Source organism: Populus euphratica, unplaced genomic scaffold, assembly GCF_000495115.2.
Source record: "Populus euphratica unplaced genomic scaffold, PopEup_1.0 scaffold54.1, whole genome shotgun sequence".
NCBI lineage: Eukaryota > Viridiplantae > Streptophyta > Magnoliopsida > Malpighiales > Salicaceae > Populus > Populus euphratica.
Genome location: NW_011499910.1, coordinates 965,594 through 989,305, shown reverse-complemented (window position 1 = coordinate 989,305; position 23,712 = coordinate 965,594). Strand labels below are relative to the sequence as shown.

At 33.8% G+C, this 23,712-nt stretch overlaps 2 protein-coding genes across 4 annotated transcripts; both read right to left on the bottom strand.

Moving 5' to 3' along the window:
* Positions 1-1,250: 1,250 nt before the first annotated feature.
* Positions 1,251-19,468, bottom strand: LOC105133893 (uncharacterized protein At5g06450-like). 2 transcript variants are annotated; one of them, XM_011038050.1, is made up of 2 exons: positions 19,404-19,468; positions 1,251-2,198 (listed from the first exon to the last, which is right to left on the bottom strand). In XM_011038050.1, exon 2 carries the CDS (start codon positions 2,124-2,126, stop codon positions 1,422-1,424), a length of 705 nt encoding a protein of 234 aa, XP_011036352.1. In that variant the 5' UTR covers positions 2,127-2,198; positions 19,404-19,468; the 3' UTR covers positions 1,251-1,421. The 2 variants fall into 2 exon arrangements, with proteins under 2 accessions (XP_011036352.1, XP_011036353.1); XM_011038051.1 differs by lacking the exon at positions 19,404-19,468 and adding an exon at positions 3,444-3,464.
* On the bottom strand, positions 19,388-21,725 carry LOC105133894 (cell division cycle 20.2, cofactor of APC complex-like). Of its 2 annotated transcripts, XR_843890.1 has the most exons (5): positions 21,255-21,725; positions 20,612-21,154; positions 19,929-20,510; positions 19,631-19,843; positions 19,388-19,534 (listed from the first exon to the last, which is right to left on the bottom strand). XR_843890.1 is itself a non-coding variant. In XM_011038052.1 (4 exons), the coding sequence occupies exons 1-4, from the start codon at positions 21,351-21,353 to the stop codon at positions 19,700-19,702; spliced, it is 1,368 nt and encodes a 455-aa protein (XP_011036354.1). In that variant the 5' UTR covers positions 21,354-21,725; the 3' UTR covers positions 19,388-19,699. The 2 variants fall into 2 exon arrangements, 1 of the variants encoding a protein (XP_011036354.1); XM_011038052.1 differs by having other exon boundaries at positions 19,388-19,843.
* Positions 21,726-23,712: the final 1,987 nt, after the last annotated feature.

Genomic DNA, 23,712 nt, shown 5'->3' with positions numbered 1-23,712 from the left:
ATTATATAAAGTAGAAAATGAATGATAAAAACTTGAAATCAAGAAATTTGTTTTTTTTATAGTTTCAGATTTGAATTATTAGTTGTTTATATGATGACAACTGAAGGCTTATATGATCATTAATTTTAAGACTCGTGGGATTAGTTATGATATACATAAGTTTATCTAGACATTTATATTAATTAAAAAAAAAATAGAGTGGCTCCATACCAGGTAAAGGTATGGTTTTCAATACTTCCTGGGGTTAATTAGGTTGGAAAACATGTGTATTCGGAAAGTCTTCGTGATATGAGTTGAGGAATCCCTGATCTCATGTTCTTATGAAAAAATTATGACAGTGAGTGTCAGAAAGTGGATAGATTAATGAAAATATCCGTATAAAATGAAAAAATAGGACAAAGAATTATGGTAAAGGTAATAAAATTGATGGTGCGTATTTACACTTGCGTATTTTAGGCCACTTAGAAGATATTGTTCCACTGGAATTACATATTATATAGTGCATCTTGTTTTTCTAAAAGTCATTTCTAAAAAAAAATGCATTTTATATTTATAAATAACCAAGATCATTATCTCTTAGTTGTTATGAGATAAATCATGTTGTCATAGTCTTTTAGACAAGGGGCTTAGAAAGTCGCACATGATTGATGTTTCCATAAATAGCATCAACTTTTATGTGTGTCCACACCTATATATAGCAGACACTCCAAAAGTTATTATTCTACTATTTTGTTTAAACATCTTGTGAAAAGAGAGTTACCTTTTGTGTTTATAAGTGATTAAAGTAATTGTCTCTTGATGGAAGTGAGATTGATGGGCTTATTATGGCCTCTTAGACAAGGGATTTAGGTGGTAGTTAATGTATCTATAGATGACACCAATGATGATGTGTGTTCACACTCATATATGATAGGCTTCCTAAATTATATTATTTTAGTAAAATCATATAATATGTTAATTGATGTGAAAATCATCAAAAATTAATTATATTAAACAGTTAACTTTCTAGGAGGAGCCAAATGTGAGGTTATGGATAATTACTTTTAAGTTAAAATTCTCTTAATTCTTTACTATTTATAAATATTTTAAATTTTAAAATTATTTTTTGTTATTTGATATTATATTTGTATTTTATAATTTAAAGTTAATTTATTATTATTATTATTATTATTATTATTATAATAGAGTACTACATTGGTCACAATGGTGAAATACAAAAGAAATGCAAGGCTCTGGAATACCAGGAACACCATCGGCTAACAATGAACTCAGAGGACGACAACGACAACAACAGAACACAATCAATTTTCACTCTTAACAACGACAACAACAGAACACAATCAATTTTCACTCTTACATGGATTATTGAATAAACAGACACAACAATTCCTCAAGGCTGAGATTGGACATAAGTGTAGAGATTATGAGAACAGCCTCTTGACACTGCTACTGCCGCTTTCCATAAGCTTTTTGCCAATCTTGTACGTAGCATAAGCATCAATGGTTGCAGACTCAATCTGTTCAGGGCAAAGAGTATGATCAAACCAATTTGACCATAAAACATTGAGAGGTTTTGAGTCAGATTTTAGTGAAGCTATTCTGTAAGCCAATTCCCTTGCACTATAAACAGCGAATCGAGGTTGGTCATATATTTTAGCAGCCAGTTCACTCAACTCCACCGAATTCCGAACCACCAGACCGTCAACACATCTTAGCCTTTGAAGATCTTCCTTGACATGAACTCCTACAAACATAATGTCCTTAATTGAAAGAAAGCGTTTTAGAGATGGCGAGATATGATTAGGAGAGAGCCTTATTAGGACGCAGCCAAGTTTGGTGCAGAAAGTCAACACGGCAATGTGATGTTCTACTCTCCTAGGAAGGTGCTCTGACTTGTCAGACTGAGAATGATTCTCGGTGTTTCTGCCAGACGTGCTTCCTGATCTGCTAGCAGAAGTCCCTTTGAAGCCCCACTCGATGTCAAACCCAACAACCATGTCACCAATTTTAATCATGTCCTGCAATAATATATAGAGGCAAAGATGCGAATCATCATCCGATACCACCTCTGTCACCAGTGTAGCACCATCGTTCATTGTAAGCTGAGGTCCACGAAGTGTTTCCATTGTTGCATACACCGAGTGAACGCTGAGTGAACTTCTATCGGGTGTATGATTACACGGATTCTGATTTTAATGCTGTAACACGAAATAGAAATCCCAGATGAGGGCATGATCAGAAGATGATTAATTATGCAAGAACAGCAAATCAATGAGGATATCTACTGGCTCTTAGCAATTCAGCTTTGTCTTATCTACTGTACTTGTAGCATTTCTGTATCAATCTGCAGTTGATGCAACCATAGGATATTCAAAAAAAAAAAAATCAAAACAATCATGTTCGACAGTAGCAACTAGCAATGAAACACGAAATGAATCATATTCTGACCCAGAAAGCAGCCTTACACAAATTTCATTTACAGCAAAGAATTACAGAAACTTTACCAGATAAATGAGAAAAGAAACGAAAAAAAAATCATAAAGATACTTATCTATCATAGTAACGATTCGCGGGCCAATCTCATGAAGAAAAAATAATGTACATTAACTGAGAAGATGTTGCAGAAACAAATACTCCACAATTCCTGCATACTAGATTTTAAGATTTTGAAGTTCTGATATTATAGATTCTGAAAGATTAGTTGCATAAGAAATGTTGTCCTTAAACAGAATACAAGATGTAATAGTCATAACAGGTGAAAAAATAAAATCTATCTGTCGAAACACCTTCCTGGAGGCTCAAAACTTGATGCTAGGAGTGCAGATGAACGTCTTCAAGCAATTTTATCAGTGCATAAAATGTATCCTAAGATAATCATACAAGACTCCAAACATAAAGACTAATGCCAAAGGAAAAGTGCAGAGGAGAAAATCCGAAACAATGTGCTATCAGGATCAAGAACAAATAACCTCATCAACCCACTGCGATTCATAACACAAAGGCAGGCCATCATATCAGAAGGAAAGGAAAAATAATCATATATCAAATATTAAATACAAGAACTCTTAATGCCAATCTGTTTCAGAGCCAAAATTTCCTAGAAAACTTGTTTGAACGTCCATTTACGTATACAAAAAATTGAAATGAAATGAAAGACACATTAAGGAGGGAGAAGGAAACAGCCAACTGTGAATTCATAAAAATTAGAGGCTGCTCTTTCGTGTTCTGACGCAAAATTTCTCAGAAAATGCCCCCATTGCTATGACAAAAGACATGGAGAGGGGAAAAAAAATAACTCTCAAGCAAATCATACAAGAATTTCAAATCCAAAACAAATGGTCTTTAGATATAATAACAAAACCATAACCATATTTCCCTACCTATTCTTTAAAGCATTACTAATTTAGAGAGTCCGAAAGAGGGAGAGAGGAATAAGAACTTACATAGAAGCTATGCAGCATTTTCTACCAGTATCAACAATGACAAAGGAGAGGGTACCTTAAATTCATACCTCGAAAAAAACAGGCATGCAAATTCATGCCTTAAATTTAGGTACTACTGCTATTTTAGGATAGGATGGTCAACATGGATTGATCAAGATAACTGAGAATCTTAAGGTTTATCCCTAACCATCAATTTTTCCGAGAAACTTGTCATTTTTGCCAGACGCCAAAGAATCTAGCAGAACCACGCATACCGACCATATCATAATGTACTGAAAGGATCAACACTAACCACAGCCCATTAGACATGCTGACTGTTGCTCCTAATAGAGAGAAAACCCATCTCTTAATCGCTGGTAAAGTCCACGACTGTTTCTCCAACCTTATATGCAAGTCTAATATTTTAATATGATCAAAGCTTAAGATATTCTTTATGTCAACATGACCATATAAAGCCATGGCTGGCTAAGAACCTTAGCTTGCCAATTCACTCAGCTCCATTGGGACCTCATCACAACTGATCCATAGTCATTTCTAGCTTTTCAATTTTAAATGAACCACGACAAAAATAGCATCTTTGAAAGTGTAGGAAAGCACAAGGAAAAGAGTTCCACGTGAGAAAGAGTTGTATATTAATCCGCAATCTTAAAAAGAATACACAGTGTATAAGGTTTTACAGATAGATTATCTTTAACCTTCTCCTCAACGTTAGCTATTTTAAAACTAAAGGATAATATCACAACGTTAACGAACAAATTAGTTATCCCGAAATACCAGCAAGAAATTTCATTTTTGAATTCAATCTCCAATATGCCCCCTCAACCGAATGGGTAGGTCTTGAACACGAAGGTTATCCTGCAGTAGCTGAAAACAAATGGCTGACAGTGGCTTAGTTAATAAATCTGCAAACTAATCCCTAGTCGATACAAAGGAGACCTGAAGTTTTTTTTGCTAAAACTTGATCCCTGACATAGTGAGAATCAATTTCATTATGTTTAGTTCTGGCATGAAAAATTAGATTAAAAAACAAGTAATTAGTTGCTCTAATATTATCACACTATATTCTTGGATTGGTCACTAAGGAAAGCTGCAGATCTTAGAGAATGGATTGGAGCCAATGCATTTCAGCTGCTGTATTTAAGAGGGATTTATAATTAGATTCAGTATTGCAATGAGTAACATTGCAATGAGTAATAGTTTGTTGTTGCAGCTCCAATTGATTAGATTGGTTCCATGAAAAATACCATAACCCCAATACTATGTTTATCATCTTTGTCACCAGCCCAATCAGCATTATTAAACCCCTGAAGAGAGTGATCTTATATACTTCTAAAATGAATGTCATAGGTCACTATAGATTTTAAGTATCAAAGGATGCATTTGACAGCTTGCTAATGATTGTTCTTGGATTGATGCATGAAGTTACTAACACGGTGAACCACAGAAGCAATATCTAGATGAGTGAATTATTAAGACAGCTAATGGCAAAACGAATCCACAGACTTCTAGTTGGAAATCATGTGTATATTAATGCAAACAGATAGTGCAGCAGTATTTTAGAAAAATAATTGTAAATCATTCTATATTTAACTTACTATAATTTCTCTGTAATTCCTTATATTCAGCATATATTGTATATAAAACTGATCCTCAACAAAATCAAAAATGTGTGCAAAATTTCTGTTGAAAATACTCTGTTAGAAGATGACTTACATAACCAACCAACAGATTATGAAGTTCTTTGAAGGTCAAGGGTTTCTCCCTCACGCGTGAATTGGTGTAGCAATTTCCCTAAAATCATAACTTAAACCATAAATAATGCAAAGAGTTAGATCATCATCAGAGATGAGATGATCGATTAGAGCAATTTCATCGACAGACACTTTTATTGCATAGAGATACTCCTGACATCGATCGATTTTCTTTTAAAATCAAGGTAATTTCTTTCTTGAGTTGCATAGCTCTCATTTGAGATAGACTAGCATACATGTGATTTAGTTTTTTCCATGTCTCATGAGATGTTTTAGTGGTGGAAATAAGGGGAGTGATTAAGGTGGAGGTGAAAACAGGAATCGCATTGAGAATTAATTTATCATGCTAAACTCAATGGGTTATTTTCAAAGTAGATTGGGGAGTGCTATAAGATGAAAGGTACATTGATAGACCAGTGACATGGTCCATTAGATCATACCCAATTGAAAGAGTTTTGGATTGGGCACGTCATTATAAAAAGGTGGAAGGGATTAATTTCTCATTGATTTGAGTTGTAATATTGAGAGTAATCTGCGGATTTTCTATGTGGGAGGTGGACTGGTTGGTCAGATTTTGAGACGGAGACATGTTAGCAGCAAGGATCATAGTCTCATTTGAGTTATGGTGCTTTGATACCATAAAGAAAAGAATAATAAAGAGGAGAGTATAATAGCGGGGAGTGTAACGAATTACATAAATCGCAATAGCACTTTTGGGAACTCTTTCTAGAAGAATCATCATAAACCAACCGGTTTCTCACGAATCCTTGGGCCCTAATAAAGACAACTAGTATAATAACAAGTCATTAGGCCGACCCAATACAAATCAAAGAAGACATCAGCCCTAATGCTAATTTTGTGACCAAATTGGTCACACAGCCAAGACATGACCCCGCTTGAATTCTCACACAGTCACAGCAAATTACACTTCTACCTTTAATGCCACAAATAATAAATGGCTCATGGACTCTGTTGCATCCCATAATATTATTGGTAATCTCAACAACCTATCAATTCACTCAGAATATGATGGAATTGAGGAGGTTGTGCTCGGTGATGGTTCAGGTTTGGCTGTCTCACATGTAGGATCCGTAACTTTAAAATCAAAACACAAAACTTCTATTCTTAAAGACACTTTATGTTCCAAATATCTCTAAAAATCTTATATATGTGCATCATTTTACTACTCAAAATAATGTCTTTATTGAATTTCACCCGTCTTATTTTTTTGTGAAGGACACGAACTTGAGGGTGATATTAGCAAAAGGTGCACGTGAAAATGGTCTCTAATATTATCACACTGTAGTCCTGAACTGGTCACTAAGGGTAGCTGCAGATCATGGAGAATGGATTGGAGCCAATGTATTTCAGCTGTTGTATTTGAGAGGGATTTATAATTAGATTCAGTATTGCAATGAGTAACAGTTTGTTGTTGTTTGCAGCTCCAACTTATTAGATTGGTTCCATGAAAAATACAATAGGCCCCAACACTATGTTTATCATCTCTATCACCAACCCAATCAGCATTATTGAACCCCTAAAGAGAGTGATCTGATGTACTTCCAAAATGAATGCCATAGGTCACTGTGGATTTTAAGTATTAAAGGATGAATTTGACAGCTTGCCAACGATTGCCTTTGGGTTGATGCAAGAATTTACTAACACGGTGAACCTCAAAAACAATATCTAGACGAGTGAATTATTAAGACAACTAATGGCAAAATGAATCTACTAGACTCCTAGCCAGAAATTATATATATATATATATATATATATATATTAATGCAAAGAAATAGTGAAGCAGTATACTAGAAAAACAATCGTAAATCATTCTATATTTAACTTACTATAATTCCTCTGTAATTCCCTTACATTCAGCATATATTGTGTATAAAACTGATCCTCAACAAAATCAAAATCATGGAAAATTTCTATTGACAATACTCAGTTATACTCTCCTCTTTGTTATACTTTTATTTGTGGTATCAAAACACCATAACTCAAATAAGATTATGATCCTTGCTGCCAACATGTCTTTGTCTTAAAATCTGACCAACCAATCCACCTCCCACATAAAAAATATGATGGTTATTCTTAACATTACAACGCAAATCAATGAGAAATTAATCCTTTCCACCTTTCCACAATGGCATGTCGAATTTGGAGCACTTCTAATTGGGTATAATTTGATGTGTTATGTCACTGGTCTATTAGTATACCTTTCATCTGATGGCACTCCCCAATCTGCCTTGAAAATAACTTATTGGGTTCCACATGACAAATTACTTAAATCACTCCCCTCATCGCCACCACTAAAACGTCCCATGAGGCATGGAAAAAACTAAATCACATGTATGCTAGTCTATCTCAAATGAGAGCTATGCAACTCAAGAAAGAAATTACCTTGATTCAAAAAGAAAATTGATCAATTATAGAGTATCTCCACACAGTAAAAGCGTTGGCTGATGAAATTGCTCTAATTGATCAACCCATCGCTGATGATGATCTAACCCTTTGTATTCTTCATGGTTTGGGTTTTGATTTCAAGGAAATTGTTGCACCAATTCATGCGAGAGAGAAATCCTTGACCTTCAAAGAACTTCATGATCTACTGATTGGTTATGATAGTTACCTTCAGCAGTTGGAATCAGTTACCTAACAACTTGTGGCTTCGATGGATTACACAAATCCCAAAAGCACTTTTGGGAACTCTTTCTAAAAGAATCATCACAAACCAACTGGTTTCTTATAAATCCCCAAGCCCTAACAAAGACAACCAGTATAATAATAAATCATTAGGCTGATCCAATACAAATTAAAGAAGATGTCAACCTAATTGCCAATTTTGTGACCAAATTGGTCACACGACCAAGACATGACCCCGCTTGAATTCTCATGCAGTCACAACAAATTGCACTTCTACCTCTAATGTCACAGACCATAAATGGCTTATGGACTTTGTTACATCCTATAATATTACTGGTGATCTCAATAACTTATTAATTCACTCAGAATATGATGACATTAATGAAGTTGTGCTCGATGATTTAGATTTCATCACTAATATGAATTTAATCATTGCTAGAAAAATCATCACTTCTGATGTTTAGATTACTTATGTTATTAGTCAGATGATGTGTTGCGCTAGAGTTAGGATGTCACTCTTGTTTAGCTAATTATTGCTGAGGTTGATTAAAGATAAGGTTTGCTTGAAGATTTGGAAGTGGTTGTGGAGTTTGAAAAATAGGATCAAAATGTTTCCAACAATAGGAGGTTATATGACTAGATTTCTCACAAAATTGACACAACAAACTATTATGTTTCCATGACCATTGCCACGATTGTCATTGAATTGACCATATCACCTACCTTTGGGAGTTGTTGAGTAGTTGCAACTTAGTCAACCTGTTAAGGATTGTTGTTAAGTGATAATATTGGTAAAGGTAATTGGCTAGGATAGAGGTTGATTATTATGTTGAATACAAGTCTCACACGTCAAGAGCTTATAATAAACCTCTTCTAAGATGAGAGAGGTATCATAGTGAGTGACCATGGAAACAAGAGAGTCATATTCTGAACCAAACCTAAAAATAAATACATGAATAAATACATGATGATATCATTACACATTAGTGGTTGTCTAGCATTAACCAGCTCGTCTATGAGATATGTGATTGCCATGAATTAATCACTAGTAGATTAACTTTTTTTTTCACAAAGTAAAAAGAGCTTAAAATCAAACTTGTACTACTTTAGTATAAGACTTCAGAGGAGGTGTTGTAAGGAGCAACCTATGTTAATACCTCATCTAAAAAAAAGGAATCGATGCAGCTAAAGATGCTATTATTTTGGGCTTCCTAATTAGCATAGGATGGGTTAAGAAGTGTAGAACCATTAGAGGTAGTGATGGTTTTAGCAAGCTGGTGAATGGTGTCATTTAAGTAGCCATAAACTTTTTGACCATTGAGGTGGGGTAATATGGTGGCTTTCGTTGTTGGGTAGTTCAGGCATGTGTGTTTAGTGAGGTTGAGAGAAGGACGGGTTGAAAATATAAATATTGCATTCAAAAGCAGTTAAAGTTATGAAATTTTAGGAGTCAGACATTTAGATGTAAGTCTTAGACAACTTTAATACCATATAGAAAAGCATAAGAAGAAGAATTTTAAAAGAAAATAAGTAGTATATTAATCTACAATCTTAGAAGAATACAGTGTATAAGAAGGTTTTATAGATAGATTATTTATAACTTTTGTTGGAAAAGTCTTAATCCTTTTACCTCTATATGTAATTAAAATTAGAATCACCCAATCAACAAAATAATACAATTAATCACACAAATCAATATCAAGATTTTACATGAAAAACTCAATATTGGAAAAATCACGGAACTACAGTCCACTTAAAAAACTTCCACTGTCAATAAATAATAGGTTCACAAGTGTTCTTCTTTATATATAACTAAGGGCTACAATATACATATCATCAAGAATAATCTATTCTTGAAATACAATAAAATTAAAGAGAGAAGTATTTGAGAAAATCTCATAACATCAATACCCTCGTTTTCTAACAAAATAGTCAACTTTTGCACCACTAATCTTCAATCCAACCATCTAGAATGAAGAGTGACGTGTTTAAAAGTTGTCAAAATCTCAGACTAATCCAATGGTTAACGAGCTGGAAATTATAGAATGGAGATAGATTATTCAGATGTCTCTTCTTCCTTTCTTTATCCTATGTTCTCTCCTTTCTTTTCTAAAATTCAATTATGCTGCTATAGAGCAGATCTTTTTTTATTAAAAAAAATAACTTTCCCCTCTTTTAATTAATTTTATGGTGGTTCCATTATCACATGGTGCTAGACCACGCACAACAAATCTCTCCCTCACATACTATATGAGGAATTCACCATATTGGTTATCAACTTATAAGCTTTCATTTAGGAGGCTCTACCAAACCTGTTTCCCTTCTACAAAACTCAATTTTTTCTCTTGGTTGAGGCTTGGTCATCATATTTGACACATTATTATCGATATGGATATTCTCAACAACAAGAAACTTCATTTTCATAACATCTTGAATTCATTAATATATAACCTTAATGTGCTTTGATTGAGAGTGAAAAGTAGGATGCTTACTGAGAAGGATTGCACTTTAATTGTCATAATGTAATATAAAGTTTTACTGAACTAGGCTAAGTTTATGTAAGAACTTCTTCATTTATAAAACCTTTTGTCCCCATTAGTAAGAGCAATATATTAAGCCTTTGTAGTGGATAATACAACATATTTTTGTAACTTTGATTGTCATAAGACTATTCCCCCTACAAAGTTCATCAAATATCCTGATATGAACTTTCTAAAATCAACATCACCAACTATATTTGCTCTGTATATCCATACAACATAGATTTATTATTGTCAAAACATAAGTTGAAACTAAAAATACCTTTGAAATACCTGAGTATCTATGTTAACCAGTGTTCCTTACCAAGATTGGAGAGGAACCAACTAACCACACCAACAGCATAAGCTATATATAACCTTGTATAAACCATGACATACATTAAACTATTAATTGCGGATGCACAAGGAACATTTTTCATCTTATTTATTTCTTCATCACTTGAAGGACACTACTTAGAACTTAGTTTAAAGTGGCTTACAAGTGGAGAACAAACAGGTTTGAGTTGCTCATGTTGAATATCTCAAGTACCTTTTGAGCATATCTCTTCTGAGATAGCCAAAGTTTCTTTTTCTTCTTGTTATGTATAATCTTCTTGCCAATAATCTATTTTTTTGTCCTAAGTCTTTAACTTTTCCTTCAAAATCTGAATCTTTTTAGCATTATAGTCAATCAACATATCATTCATATACAACAAGAGAATAATAAAGTTTCCATCTAAAAACCTTTTCATAAATATACAATGATCAGAAGTGGTCTTGACATAACTATGATCCATCATGAAAGAATCAAACTTTTTGTACCATTGCCTTGAAACTTGCTTTAACCTATATAAACTCCTTTTCAACTTGCAAACTAACTACTCTTTGCCTTTTGCTTTAAACCTTTCAAGCTACTCTATATAGATTTCTTTATCTAAATCACCATAAAGAAAGACAATTTTCACATTAAGATGTTTAACTTCAAGATTCAAACTAGCAGTTAATCCAAGCATAACTCAGATTAAAGACATCTTGACCATTAGTGAAAAAATTCTTCAAAATCAACACCTTTTTTATACCAAAACTTTTCACAACCAATCTAGCCTAGTACCTTAACTATGATCATCAATTTTCAACCTAAGCACCCATTTGTTCTTGAGTGCTCTCTTACCTTTAAGAAGTTTTATTAACTCAAAAGTATGGTTTTAATGCAAAGATTTCATCTCTTTTTGCATTGTTTTCAACCACTCATTTTTCTTTTCATATAACATAACTTTATTAAAGCATTCTAGCTCTCATCCATCAGTAATCAACACATGCCCATGAGGAGAATATTTGGTGGAAGGTTGGCGAGGTCTAGTTGACCTCTTTAACTATAGCTCATCTAAAGCTTCTTGAATAACTTGTTCATGAATAACATTAATATCATCATTAGCTAACTCATGATCACCAACTAATCATTTAATAAGAAAACCATCATTATCATTATTTTGCAAATCTTTTCCATAATTAAAAGTCATCAAAGGTAATTATGGAGTAGGTCTTGGATTTGAATTAAATGGAATAAAAATAGTAAACTATGTTTTCTCTTTATATTCAAAGTCTTCAATGGTTTAATCTTCACTTTTGGATCCCACAACTTTTAGCCAAACTCATCATCTTCAAAGCCCAAGAAAATACACTGTTTTATATTGCTATTAAGCTTGGACCTTTCATATCTAAGAACATGTACAAACGATCGACATCTAAATGCTTTGTATCCAAACACTCTTAAGTATCTATAAAAAAACATCATTTCCTTTCCATACCATATCGCTCTGATACTAATAAAAAATTATCACAGGGTTAAATTTTTCACACTAAAAACCAACCCTATATGGTAGTCTAGTCTCAACTAGACTAAGCTTTACCTCACCCTTGTCGCTCGTGTTTCCTACAACTATTTATTTTGCTCACCCATAAAGGTTCCCATAATCTCCTTATCATAAACAAATAACAAACACAAGCAAAGCACGTTGAGAATACAAGAAGATCTCTTAATATTTATTGATCTCATCAATAAAGAATTACACAATATAAGGTGTGTATTGCATAGTAATTGCATCCTACACAGCCAAGGCTTTGTAGACTATTTAAAGACAAATATATGAGTTATAAAGCACAATCATAATTCTTATTTTTCAGGACATAGTGGGGCACTTTCTCTCCTGTGTTCTCTATGAACTTAGTGGCCTATTTGCCAGCAAGTAGTGGGGACTTTCTCTATTATGATCTTATGATCTTAGTGGCTTGTAAAGTATCCTAGTTCTACTATGTTCTGCCTCTATGATCGTTTTATTTGTCCACCTAGTAATCCAAACTGCCAGTTTCTACTACGTCTGATGCTAACTTAGAAGGTCCATGATCTAAGCCCCACGTCCATTCTAAGTCAGGAGCTTAATGACTGCACGAACCATCGCATGTTGTCTACCAAATTCATCACTACCTATACAAGGCTACTACTTTCATCTTTGCCAAATTCTATGCTTTGTGCATTCATTAGCGCACCATCATGCCTGGAGCTCTAACAAACCACCCTTACTAGAAGAGTATGACATCCTTGTCATAATAGACATGAGGTAACCTTGCACCTCATCCTTGAATTGGCACAAATCAGTGTCTTTCTCCCATGAAACTTTTGTGTTTTTCTCTCATTTTACTTACTCAATTCATCAATTCTTTCTATGTTAGCTAAGTCAATAATGATCTATAATCTTGACGATACCATTATCAAATTGTTTGTGAATAGTTGGAGGAGTTCTTTGTGAATTACTTATTTTGGATCTTCTTGATCTTCATGGAATGATCACAAGTAACATACATAAAAAGTAGGATGAAGTTTTATTTGTTCGAGTAGCTTTAACCTATAAGCAACAACCCCTACCTTTTTTATAATTTCAAAAGGTCCATTGTACTTTGGCATTAACCCTTAATGCTTTGTCTTCACCATAATTTTATTCTAGATTTGTGAAGTTAACTTGAGCAACACCTTGTCACCCTCGCTGAATTTTAGTAGTCTTCACTTTTGGTTGGTGTAATTGACCATCTTTTTCCTTACCCTACATAAGCTATCTTAGGTTGCTTAAACAATTCTTATCACTCTATCACAAACTTATACACCACGGGACTTTTCCCACTAGATTTTTGCACTGCAATCTCAGCAGGAGTTTGGGGTTGTGCTCCCCAAACCAACTCAAACAGACTTACTTTTATTGCCAAGGATTTTTAAAGACTGTAGCAAAATTGAGCACTATCTAGCAACTTTAACTAGTTTTGTTGCATTGTTGTCATGTAGTGTCTCAAATATTCCTCTAGTAAAGCGTTTATCCTTTCCATCTGTCCATTGAGTTGCAGATGGTTGACAGTCAAAAACTTCAGCCTTGTCCCTATCATGTTAAACAACACTGTCCAAATATATCCTTGAATTCACATCACAATCACTTATAAAGGTACTCTAAAATACTTCACCATGTTTTAGTAGAATAATTTAGCAGCCACTTCTGTTGTACACACTATCAAGGCAGCCACAAATACTGCACGTTTGGTGAATCTGTCTACAATAACCATGATAGTGTTCATGTTATCAACCTTCAAAAACTCAACAATAAAGCTTATCAAAACCGACACCTAGGGTTTGTCTAGGATCGACAGTGGCTATAACAAGCTTATCTCTCGTTGTTGTAAAGTCTTGTCTTGTTAGCACACTAGACAATTCTTAACATAAAGTTCTATGTCATCATCCATCTTTATCTAATAATAAGTCTGTGATAAAAGAGCAACCATCCTTTCCCTACCTAGATGCCCATCCCATTACGGGTCATGAGTCTTCATTATTAAATATTTTTGTAACTCTCCTTTCAACACAAAGATTCGACCCCTTTTTGTATAGAGTAGGTCTTGTTCCAGCCAATTATGTATTGTCCATTCTCATATAAGATCAACGAGCTTCTTGTACACTATATTTCCCCTAGCACCTTAATGAAGTTGATCCAACATGTTTGACTCCACCTTAACAATAACAAGAATAATAATAATTATCTCACGTCTATTGATTGTATACACAACTTAATTACGCCTCCCTAATTTGTGCTCCCATACGAAGTCATAATTAGCTAAGAATTTGTACCATCAAGATTATTGCTATGATAATTTCTTCTATATTTGGAAGAATATGTTACAATGTTGTCAGTCTTGACAACAAATCTTAGCCCTAACAGGTATACTATCCATATACCAGGGCAGTGCTTCATTGTCATCATCTTTTTCTCATGGGTTGAGTATTTATGTTTAGCATTATTTAACTTGTTGCTCATAATTTTTTACCTATGTTTTTGATAAATTTTTAGAAAAAATCAAAAATAGCAAAAAAACAACAAAAACCCTAAAACAAAAATACATTTTGATATATTTGCATTATTTTTAGCATTTTTAACATCATCTTAAAAGAATTTAAATTTTCAAAAGTATTTTAAACGTGTTCAACTTTTAACACGTTAATTTTACAATCACTGATTTTTTAAGTTGATGTTGATATTGCTCGCTTTAAAAAATATAAAAAAATCAAAATTATGCTACTGTGAAATAGAAAAGGGGGAGAAAAATTTACTGACAGGGAGAGAAGAGAAAAATTTACTGAGGCGGAGAAAAATTTGCTTGGGAGGGAAGAAAAATTAAGAGAAAAAAAAAGGGAAAAGAGGAAAACCAAAAAAATCTATCCTCTCTACAGCTGCCTCTTTCCCTTTGAAAAAGCAAAAACCTAAATCCACTTTGAGGAGCCGCGGTTGCAAGTTCTTTATTGAAAAATAAAGAACTGGAGCTCTTTGACTCGAACAAGAGCTTTGGGTCCCACAACCATTTCTTCCCCAACTCACCACCACAAGCCTCGACCCTAGCATTTCCCTCTGCTGGCCAAAAAGACAGTCACCTCGCCCTTTAAAGAAAAAACTCTGCCAAAAAGCCGGTCACCCCACCCTTTGAAGAAAAAACCAGAGTTCTCTTCCTTGGGGGCTTTCCCAAAAAACCAAAAAGCTCCCTCATTTTCCTTCATCTCCCAGCTGGCTTGCTCTTCTTCTTTACCCATAGAAGTCAGCCGCCGCTGCACACACCGAACAAACTCCCCTCCGTCAGCTACAGCAGCGGCAACAGAGATGTCCCTATCATCACTAGAACCACAGATTGGCCTTCCCCGGTGATATCTCCGCCTCAACACCGTCAGCCACCTCTCCCATCTCCACAGCAGCTCCAGCGGCCGCGGGCGACAACAAATCTCTTCTTCATCTCCACCTGTCAAACCTAACAAAAGCCTAGCAGCTGGCGGCCCTCTTGGTCATACAACCAACCACCTGAAATAAAGAAGGGGAAACAAAAAGGAAAAGAACCGATCTGTAGAGGAGCCGATCTGAAATGGAGAAAAAGAGAAAGATGTAGATTTGAAAACAAAGGAAAGAAAACTAAAATCGACTGCCTGTTGTGTTTTTGGGTGTTTTGCAGGTCACACCAGCAAGGATGGGAAGAGGGGAGGAAGCTATGACTGACCCCTATTTTTTCCAGTGTTTTGTGAGGCGGCGCGTGGAAGAGATACGCCACCACTACTTTTGTGGTCCAAAAGGACTCCCCTACAATTCATGGAGCTTTAGGGCTTATTTTGCAAATTTTAAATTTTTCATGTAATTTTTTTATTTAGTTTTGAATTTTTATTATTTGTAGTGTTGATGTAACAAAAGAAAAGAAAAGAAAAGAAATATAGTGAAAGTGTATACGTGTTTGTATTTGTTCTATGGATGTTTCTTTTTGTTTATGATAAAATTGCAAAGAATAAAGAAGAATTTAATATTTTGATTTGCTCACGGTTAAGAATTATAAACTTAAAAAATAAGTTACATTTCTAATATCTAATGAAAAGACAACAATTATTAAAACTTTTTTAACACATCAAAGTCACGAAGCAGCTTACCTCAGGTAGGGTGTTTTAGGGGTGCTAAAACCTTCTCTAACCACAACCAGCCATTTCCCGTGAATTTCTGACAAGACCATACACCCGAGTTTCTTAGTAGCCCTTAATTAAATACTAGATGGCAACTCTAACGAACCAAATCAAGCAACATAATGAAAGATCGCCAACGAATCGTCGCGTGGTGATGTGCGACATAACTTATGACTCTTAAAAGTAATTGAATACCCCTCTTGCATGAGCAATCCCTCTAATGGCCCTATTCAAAGCATCAGTATGCATTTCAAAAGGTTTATTAAAATCAGGTAGCCTCAAGACTGGAGCTGACGCTACTGCTATCTTCGACTTCTCAAAAGTTGTTAACAGTCAACTAACCATTTCTATTTTTTATTCTTCTTTAGAAGATCTAAGAGAGGAGTTTTTTTTTTTTTTTTGTATAGTCCTTAATGAATTGTTTGTAGTAATTTGCAAGCCCAAAAAGTGATCTCAACTCCAGGACTGTCTTTGGTGCTGACCATTCAAAGATGGCTTGAATTTTCCATTGATCCATCTCCACATGTCCCTCCCTAATTAAATGGCCTGAGAACATAATCTTAGTTTTTGCAAACTCATATTTTTCTCTCTTTACATAAGCCCAAAAATCATATTGGGGTGTAACATGGTAAGAAGCTATTGAAAGTGGTATCCTAACATACAAGATTTTAACATAACCATCATCGCAAACAATGGCAACATCATAATCAAATACAATTGTAGTTGCACCATTCTCTTTATTCTTATATTTATCTTTGTCCTTTTTATCTCTTTTATATTTTCTACAATCTTTTTTAATATGCCCCAACTCATCCCAATAATAAGACTTAATTCCCTTTTTTGACTGAAATCTTCCTCTTCCAATTGCCTTTTTTTTTTTATCAAATTCTCTATTACTAGATTTGATATCTTGTTTATTATAAAAAAAAAACCTATTTTAACTTCTCCCTTGACTTTCTGTAACAAATGCATGGGACACATAAGTGTTTGTCTCTTTCCTTCTCTCTTCATTGAGAATAATATCATCCTTCACTTTCTTTAAAGTGATCTCTCTATTCAGAGTAGAATTGTTAAGTGACATCACCTAAATCTCTCAACTATCCACCAATGAACTTAATAAGATTAGTGTATCTCATCAGTTAACTCAATAAAATAATGCAATCAATCACACAAATCAATACTAAGATTTTTATGTAGAAAACTCGATGCGGGAAAACTCATGGGGTGATAGTCTACCTAAAACACTTCCATTATTAATAAATAATTAAGTACTACAAATATACATATATATCATCAAGAACAATCTACTCTTGGAATACAATAAGATTAAAAAGAGAAGTGTTGGACAAAAACTCACAACATTGATAGTCACATTTTCTAACACAAAAACCAATTTTTGCATTACCAATCTTCGATACCACTTTGTTAGAAAAAATATGAACAATTAGACACTAATCTAGCCAAATCACAATTCATAATTGTCAAGTCCTAATCATTTTCCCTTTTCCCTCCTTGTATAATTGAAATTAGGATCACCCAATCAATAAAATAATACAATCAATCACACAAATTAACATAAAAAATTTTATGTGAAAAACTCAATATAGAAAAAAAAATCACGGAACCGTAATCTAGCTAAAAAACTTTCACTATCAATAAATTAAGCACTACAAATATACATATCATCAAGAACAATCTACTAGTAGAATACAATAAGATTAAAGAGAGAAGTGTTAGACAAAAAGTCACAACACTGATAGTTACGTTTTCTAACACAAAAACCAACTTTTTCATTACCAGTCTTCTATCCAACCATTTAGAATAAAGAGTAATATATTTAAAAGCTATTGTAAAAATTTCAGTATGATCCAACTGTTAACGATTTGAAAATCAAAGAATGAAAATAAACAATTTAATTGCCCCTTCTTCCTTTCTTTCTCCTATGTTCTCTCTTCCTTCCCCTCTCTTAATTAATTTTGGTATGTGTGGTGCACCATGTAGCTAGATATTCCTACCTTCATTCTTCAATTTCCAACTCAACATCGGGTTGAGATTTTGACAATTGTTTCTAGACACATTACTTTTCATTTTAGATGGTTGGATCAAAGATTGATGGTGCAGAAATTAGTTTTCTTGTTAGAAAACGAGACTATCAACATTGTGAGTTTTTTTCAAATACTTCTTTTTTTAATCTTGTTGTATTGTAATAATAGATTATTCTTGATAATATATATATTATAACCGATAGTTATATCTAAAAAAGAACACTTATGAACCTATAATTAATTTGTTGGTAGTGGAAATTTTTTAGGTGGCTTATGGTCCCATGGTTTTTCACATATCAGGTTTTCCATGTAAAAATATTAGTGTAGATTTGTATGATTGATTGCATTACTATTGATTAGACGATCACAATGAAAAAAAGAGATTAGGACTTGGCAATTATAAATTATAATTGGTTAGATTAGTACGTAGTTATTCATATTTTTCCCAAAAACCTTCACCTCTGCGTTGCTATTTTAAAACTAAAAGACAAATGTCACAACGTTAACGACTAAATTAGTTATCCTGAAATATTAGCAAGGAATTTCAGTTTTGAACTCAATCCCCAACAGAAACTAAGAACAGGGAGAAATATTAGCCTCACAAGACCAATTCGTTTGGAAACTGATATGTGTATGCTAGAGTTTTGTCACAGTTGTGAATTATCTATTTTCATGCCTTGTTTTGATTTGAAAAGTGAACTTGATTTATTGTTCTATATTTGTACTTATTTTTTGTTTAATATATTTGTATGTTCACTCTCTTCTTATTATGTTTATATTAATTATTTTACAAATATACAAATATATAAATAAACGATTTCCAATATATAAATAATCTTTCTCTTGGATTCTTTCTTTGTTCTTTTTACCTAATAATCTTCTCTAGATATCTGATTTAACTCATGTTCATGTTCAATCCAATGTCACAAATAAATAAATAAAGCATCAAAGAGAGAGAAAGAAGACAGAAATTTTACGTGGTATTGTATACACATCCAACCAAACCCCCTTGGAAACCATTCTTTTATTGGAGAGAAGGGTGTCAGGATGATGAAATGTGGAGCCAAATGATTGCGCTATCCCTCCTGACAACAAGTTGTTGTTTTCCCTGTAACCTCAACAGATGGCAGGAGTTTTGAGATATCTGTGGCTTCATTACTAATTTATATACTAAGATCAGACAAATTTCAGAAAATGTATCTACCCTGGAAGTGGTCGCTCTGGTCAAACATATGCACACAAGAGGCAGATTGGTTCTGTTTTGATTTCAGAATCAGCGAATGCGATTCAAGTGAGAAAATGGCTCTGGATTTGCTTTAGGAGCGGCCTTAGCAGCAATTTCAGGAACCCCAAAAACATTCCAGAATCTGAGTGTTTCATCCCCTGCCGCTGTTGCCACTGTACAACCATCCGGACTCTGTAGGAAAATGGCACAAAGTTAATAAATTAAAGCTTGAAATAAAGATTATTAAGAGAATCAATTTCGGTTTTCAAATTATTACCTGAGCCATGTAAAGGACTCTAGAAGTATGGCCAGTGAGCTCTGCCATTTTCACCATTGATGGATATTTCCAAACAGTGAGTTGATTCTGAGTAAACCCATGAGAGCTAAGTAGTTCCCTTTCATTCTTGTTCCACAAAAGAGAACAAACCTGAGATCCGGTATCAATCGAGTTCAAGCAGGCACCTGTATGTGTATTCCAAAACTTAATACTCCTATCTCCTCCACCTCCTCCAGAGGCTAGCAAATTCCCTTGGAAAGGACACCATGCCAGGGCTTTCACTGCTGAAGTATGGTCCTCAAGCCTGTGAAGCCACTGTGTTGCTGAGTTTGATAATGCTGTAGATCTATCCCATATATGGATTAGATTATCATTGCCTCCACTTGCTAATTGCTGACCTGAAGCGGACCATTTAAGCCCACAAACCTCCTGTGTATGCCCTCTGTAAGTCTCAACAATGTGTGATCTAATTCTCACGTCATTGTTAATGATTTGACCATCCATTCCCCCTGTTGTCAGGATGTGATTATTCCATGCCATTGACCCAACTCGCGATCTGTGGCCTCCTTTCAAAGCTCTTAGCTGTAGGGAAATCACCAAAACAAATACTATAAGCAAACAGTAACAAGAGAAACTTTACCAAAGAAGGACAACATCAAAAGAGGTATGGGCTTATATATTACCTGTCTATTGGAAGCAGAATCCCATAACTGTATATGAGAATTGTTCAAGCCTATGGCAATATGGCGTCCATCAGGAGCCCAATTGACACTGGTAACGGGTCCATCTTCATCATCAACCGTGACCAATTCTGATGTAGAACCGTCTGAAGCATCCCACAAATAAACAGTGCTTCCAAGAGCTATAGCTAAAACATTGCTGCTGCCCCAATCCAATAAGTTGAGGTAGAAATCATCCACAAGATCCGGTGCATCCAATGTCCTCTCAGAAGTCTGAGGAATATGTCGGCGAGGCTTGGCTGTTTTGTGCTGGTGGTGATGATGAGAGTGGTCTTGAGGCATCAACTCAACAGGTGCAGGAGGCTTGTTCTTGAAAGCTAGAATTCGAGTTCGGTTCATGTTCAAGGAATCAGCAAGTTGCTTCCTGTAAGCCTCTCTTGACGGCGAGTTCACTGTTGGGTTCTCTTTTCCTTTTCTCCCTTCTGTTAGCATGAAACGGGCATAATCCATATCCATGGCTGACCTGTTTGGTATAAATCTATCCAACTGTTGCAAGAATCATATTACAATAACAACTGATAAGAACACAAAATTCGTTATTACATCATTATCAGATATCATCAAGAAAACCAAATCAAAATCTTACGTTTTCTTTAGAGTTCGTTCTCGGAAGAAACTGCTGTTGAAGAGGGAAACGAGATTGTGCTCTCAAGCTTGAAGAAGTGTTCATAGATCCTGCATCCATAACGAAAAACAGCCAAAAACAAATAATATACAGATAGATAGGAAAAAAAACAAAAATAAAGAAACCCTACAAGATTGTGCCTTCTGCAAAACAGAAATGTTAGAGATGAAATTAAGAAACGCAATTAATAAGAAAGAAGGAGAAAGAGAAGGAGAAAGTCAGAGAAAGAGAAGGAGGAAGAGGGGGTCTAGGCGATGTGTTCTTGATCTTTGCAGAGTATTTGATTCGATTTGATTGGGATTTTTCGGAGGAAGTTGATAGGTTTATATAGTTTTAGAATGCGGCTTTTCAAAGATGAAGAACGAATAGAGACTAAACCCTAGGGTTTTGTTTGCAACGGCTACTTTTTCTTAAAGAACCGTTGTAAATTTGGTTTGACCAAACTGTCCGTTCAGGAGAGCTGTAATTGGAAATTTCATTTCATCAATTCTTGGACTAAAATGTAAAAAAGGCTTAGGTCCCAGCTGCTTAAGGAAAGGCCCAAATAGAATAGTGTTTAAGGTTGTGTTTGTTAAATTTCTCTTAATAAAAGGGATATAAATTTATTTGGATGGAAAATAAATATAAAAATATAAAAAAAAATTATCATATTTTAAATTGAATTTCTTTCATTTTAAAATATAAAAGATCGATAAAAATATTTTTTTTTCTATCTTTATTGTGGTGGTTTTATATATCTCGGGATAATAATTAAACAATACTTAAAAATTAAAAAAGAAAGACGTTACAATTTATATAGTGGACTATATATATTTTATTTTATATTCAATGGGAGGATTATGACTTTAAATGGAATGACTTCAACAGAAAATAAATGGGAAATTATAATAATAGTTTTTTAGATATCTTGAAATTACGTAGAGCATTTAAAAGTTTGAAGATTTGATATAAATCTAATTTTATACAAAGAAAAAAATTCCTTGATGACAATTAAAAAAATATTTAAATAAATTTATATAAAAAATAAAGAAGAAATTTAAAACGAAACTCATAACAAAATTGACCAAAATTAAATAATAAAATTGCTATTATTCACATTCTAAAATAATAATCATACATGTCCATTATTTTATATTATTTATAGTGGCTTTTTTAAATGGCCGTGTTCCTTATTTTGGATTAAAAAAAGGTGGGATTCTATAATATTTTTTAAAATTAAATATATAAAAAGGTTTTTGTCAAATCTTCAAGTATTTTGATGGTTAAAGAAGATTCTCATGAGAGTTATCATTAACAAAACCTTATTGGTAAACTCTAAATTAATTTTTAACTTAACAAGATTTATTAAAAACTCGATTATAATTTGTTAATTATTTTTTATATTTTATTAAAATAACATAGTTTTGATTTATAAAAATATTAGAATTGATCGTGTGACTCAATCAAAACTCAGTAATTGTGTTCCAGATCTTAAGCTAAGTGATTAGTACTTAAAAGTGCATTTTTATCATGGTTTTATATCATCATTTTGCACTTGAAGTATCAATAACTCCTTAACTAAAGCATGTTTTATAATAATATATCTAATAATATAAGATACCTATAAATTGTGGTAAATGTCTATTTTTAATGCAGGTCTATCACATAAATGAAAGGATTGATTGATGACTTGAAGAACTTAAATTACAACGATAAAGAGATGGCCAAACTTAGAAAAGAGATGTCGGTGCAATCCAAACCGGAACACTGTTCGGTAATTGGGTCATATCTAGAGCTACAGATCTCAGATTTAGGTCCAATTTATATGGATAGAAAGGTAAGACATAGGCCTACAACTTTCATATGGAGCCCAAGATCTAAAAAGGCCATTATCAAGTCCAAATTGTAGCAACAACAAAGAAGCCCGAATCTGTCTTCCAGCCCGAGCACTGTTCGGTATTTTGGCCATATCTGGAGTTCTAGAAGTCCAAATGAGCTGAAGTTTTTACACAAGAAAGCTGAGACAATTGCCTACAACTTTCATGTTTACAACTGGCTCCAATTTTGACGTTATCAATGACGTTTTGGGCAGACAAGAGAAGATAAGGATTGTCACCAAGTCAAAAGTTGGTCACCCACTTATCAATTAGTCATCAAATCAATAGTTCCCATTTTTGGCCTATAAAAGGAGGCATTTGCCATGCATTTAGGCATCTTGATTTCCAGATCAAGATCATGCTCTTCCTTTCTCTCTTTGTATTTTTTATGCTTTGTTTTCATTAATATTAAGTTTATGCCTTTCATTTCCTTTCCTTTACTTAGTTAACTTTTATGTTCTTATTTTGTTTATCTATTTTGCTTTCTTTCATTATGTCTAGCTAAGTTAATTATGTCAAGGTGAAAAGGTTACACTAATGGTGTAAGAATAAGTATAATGTAA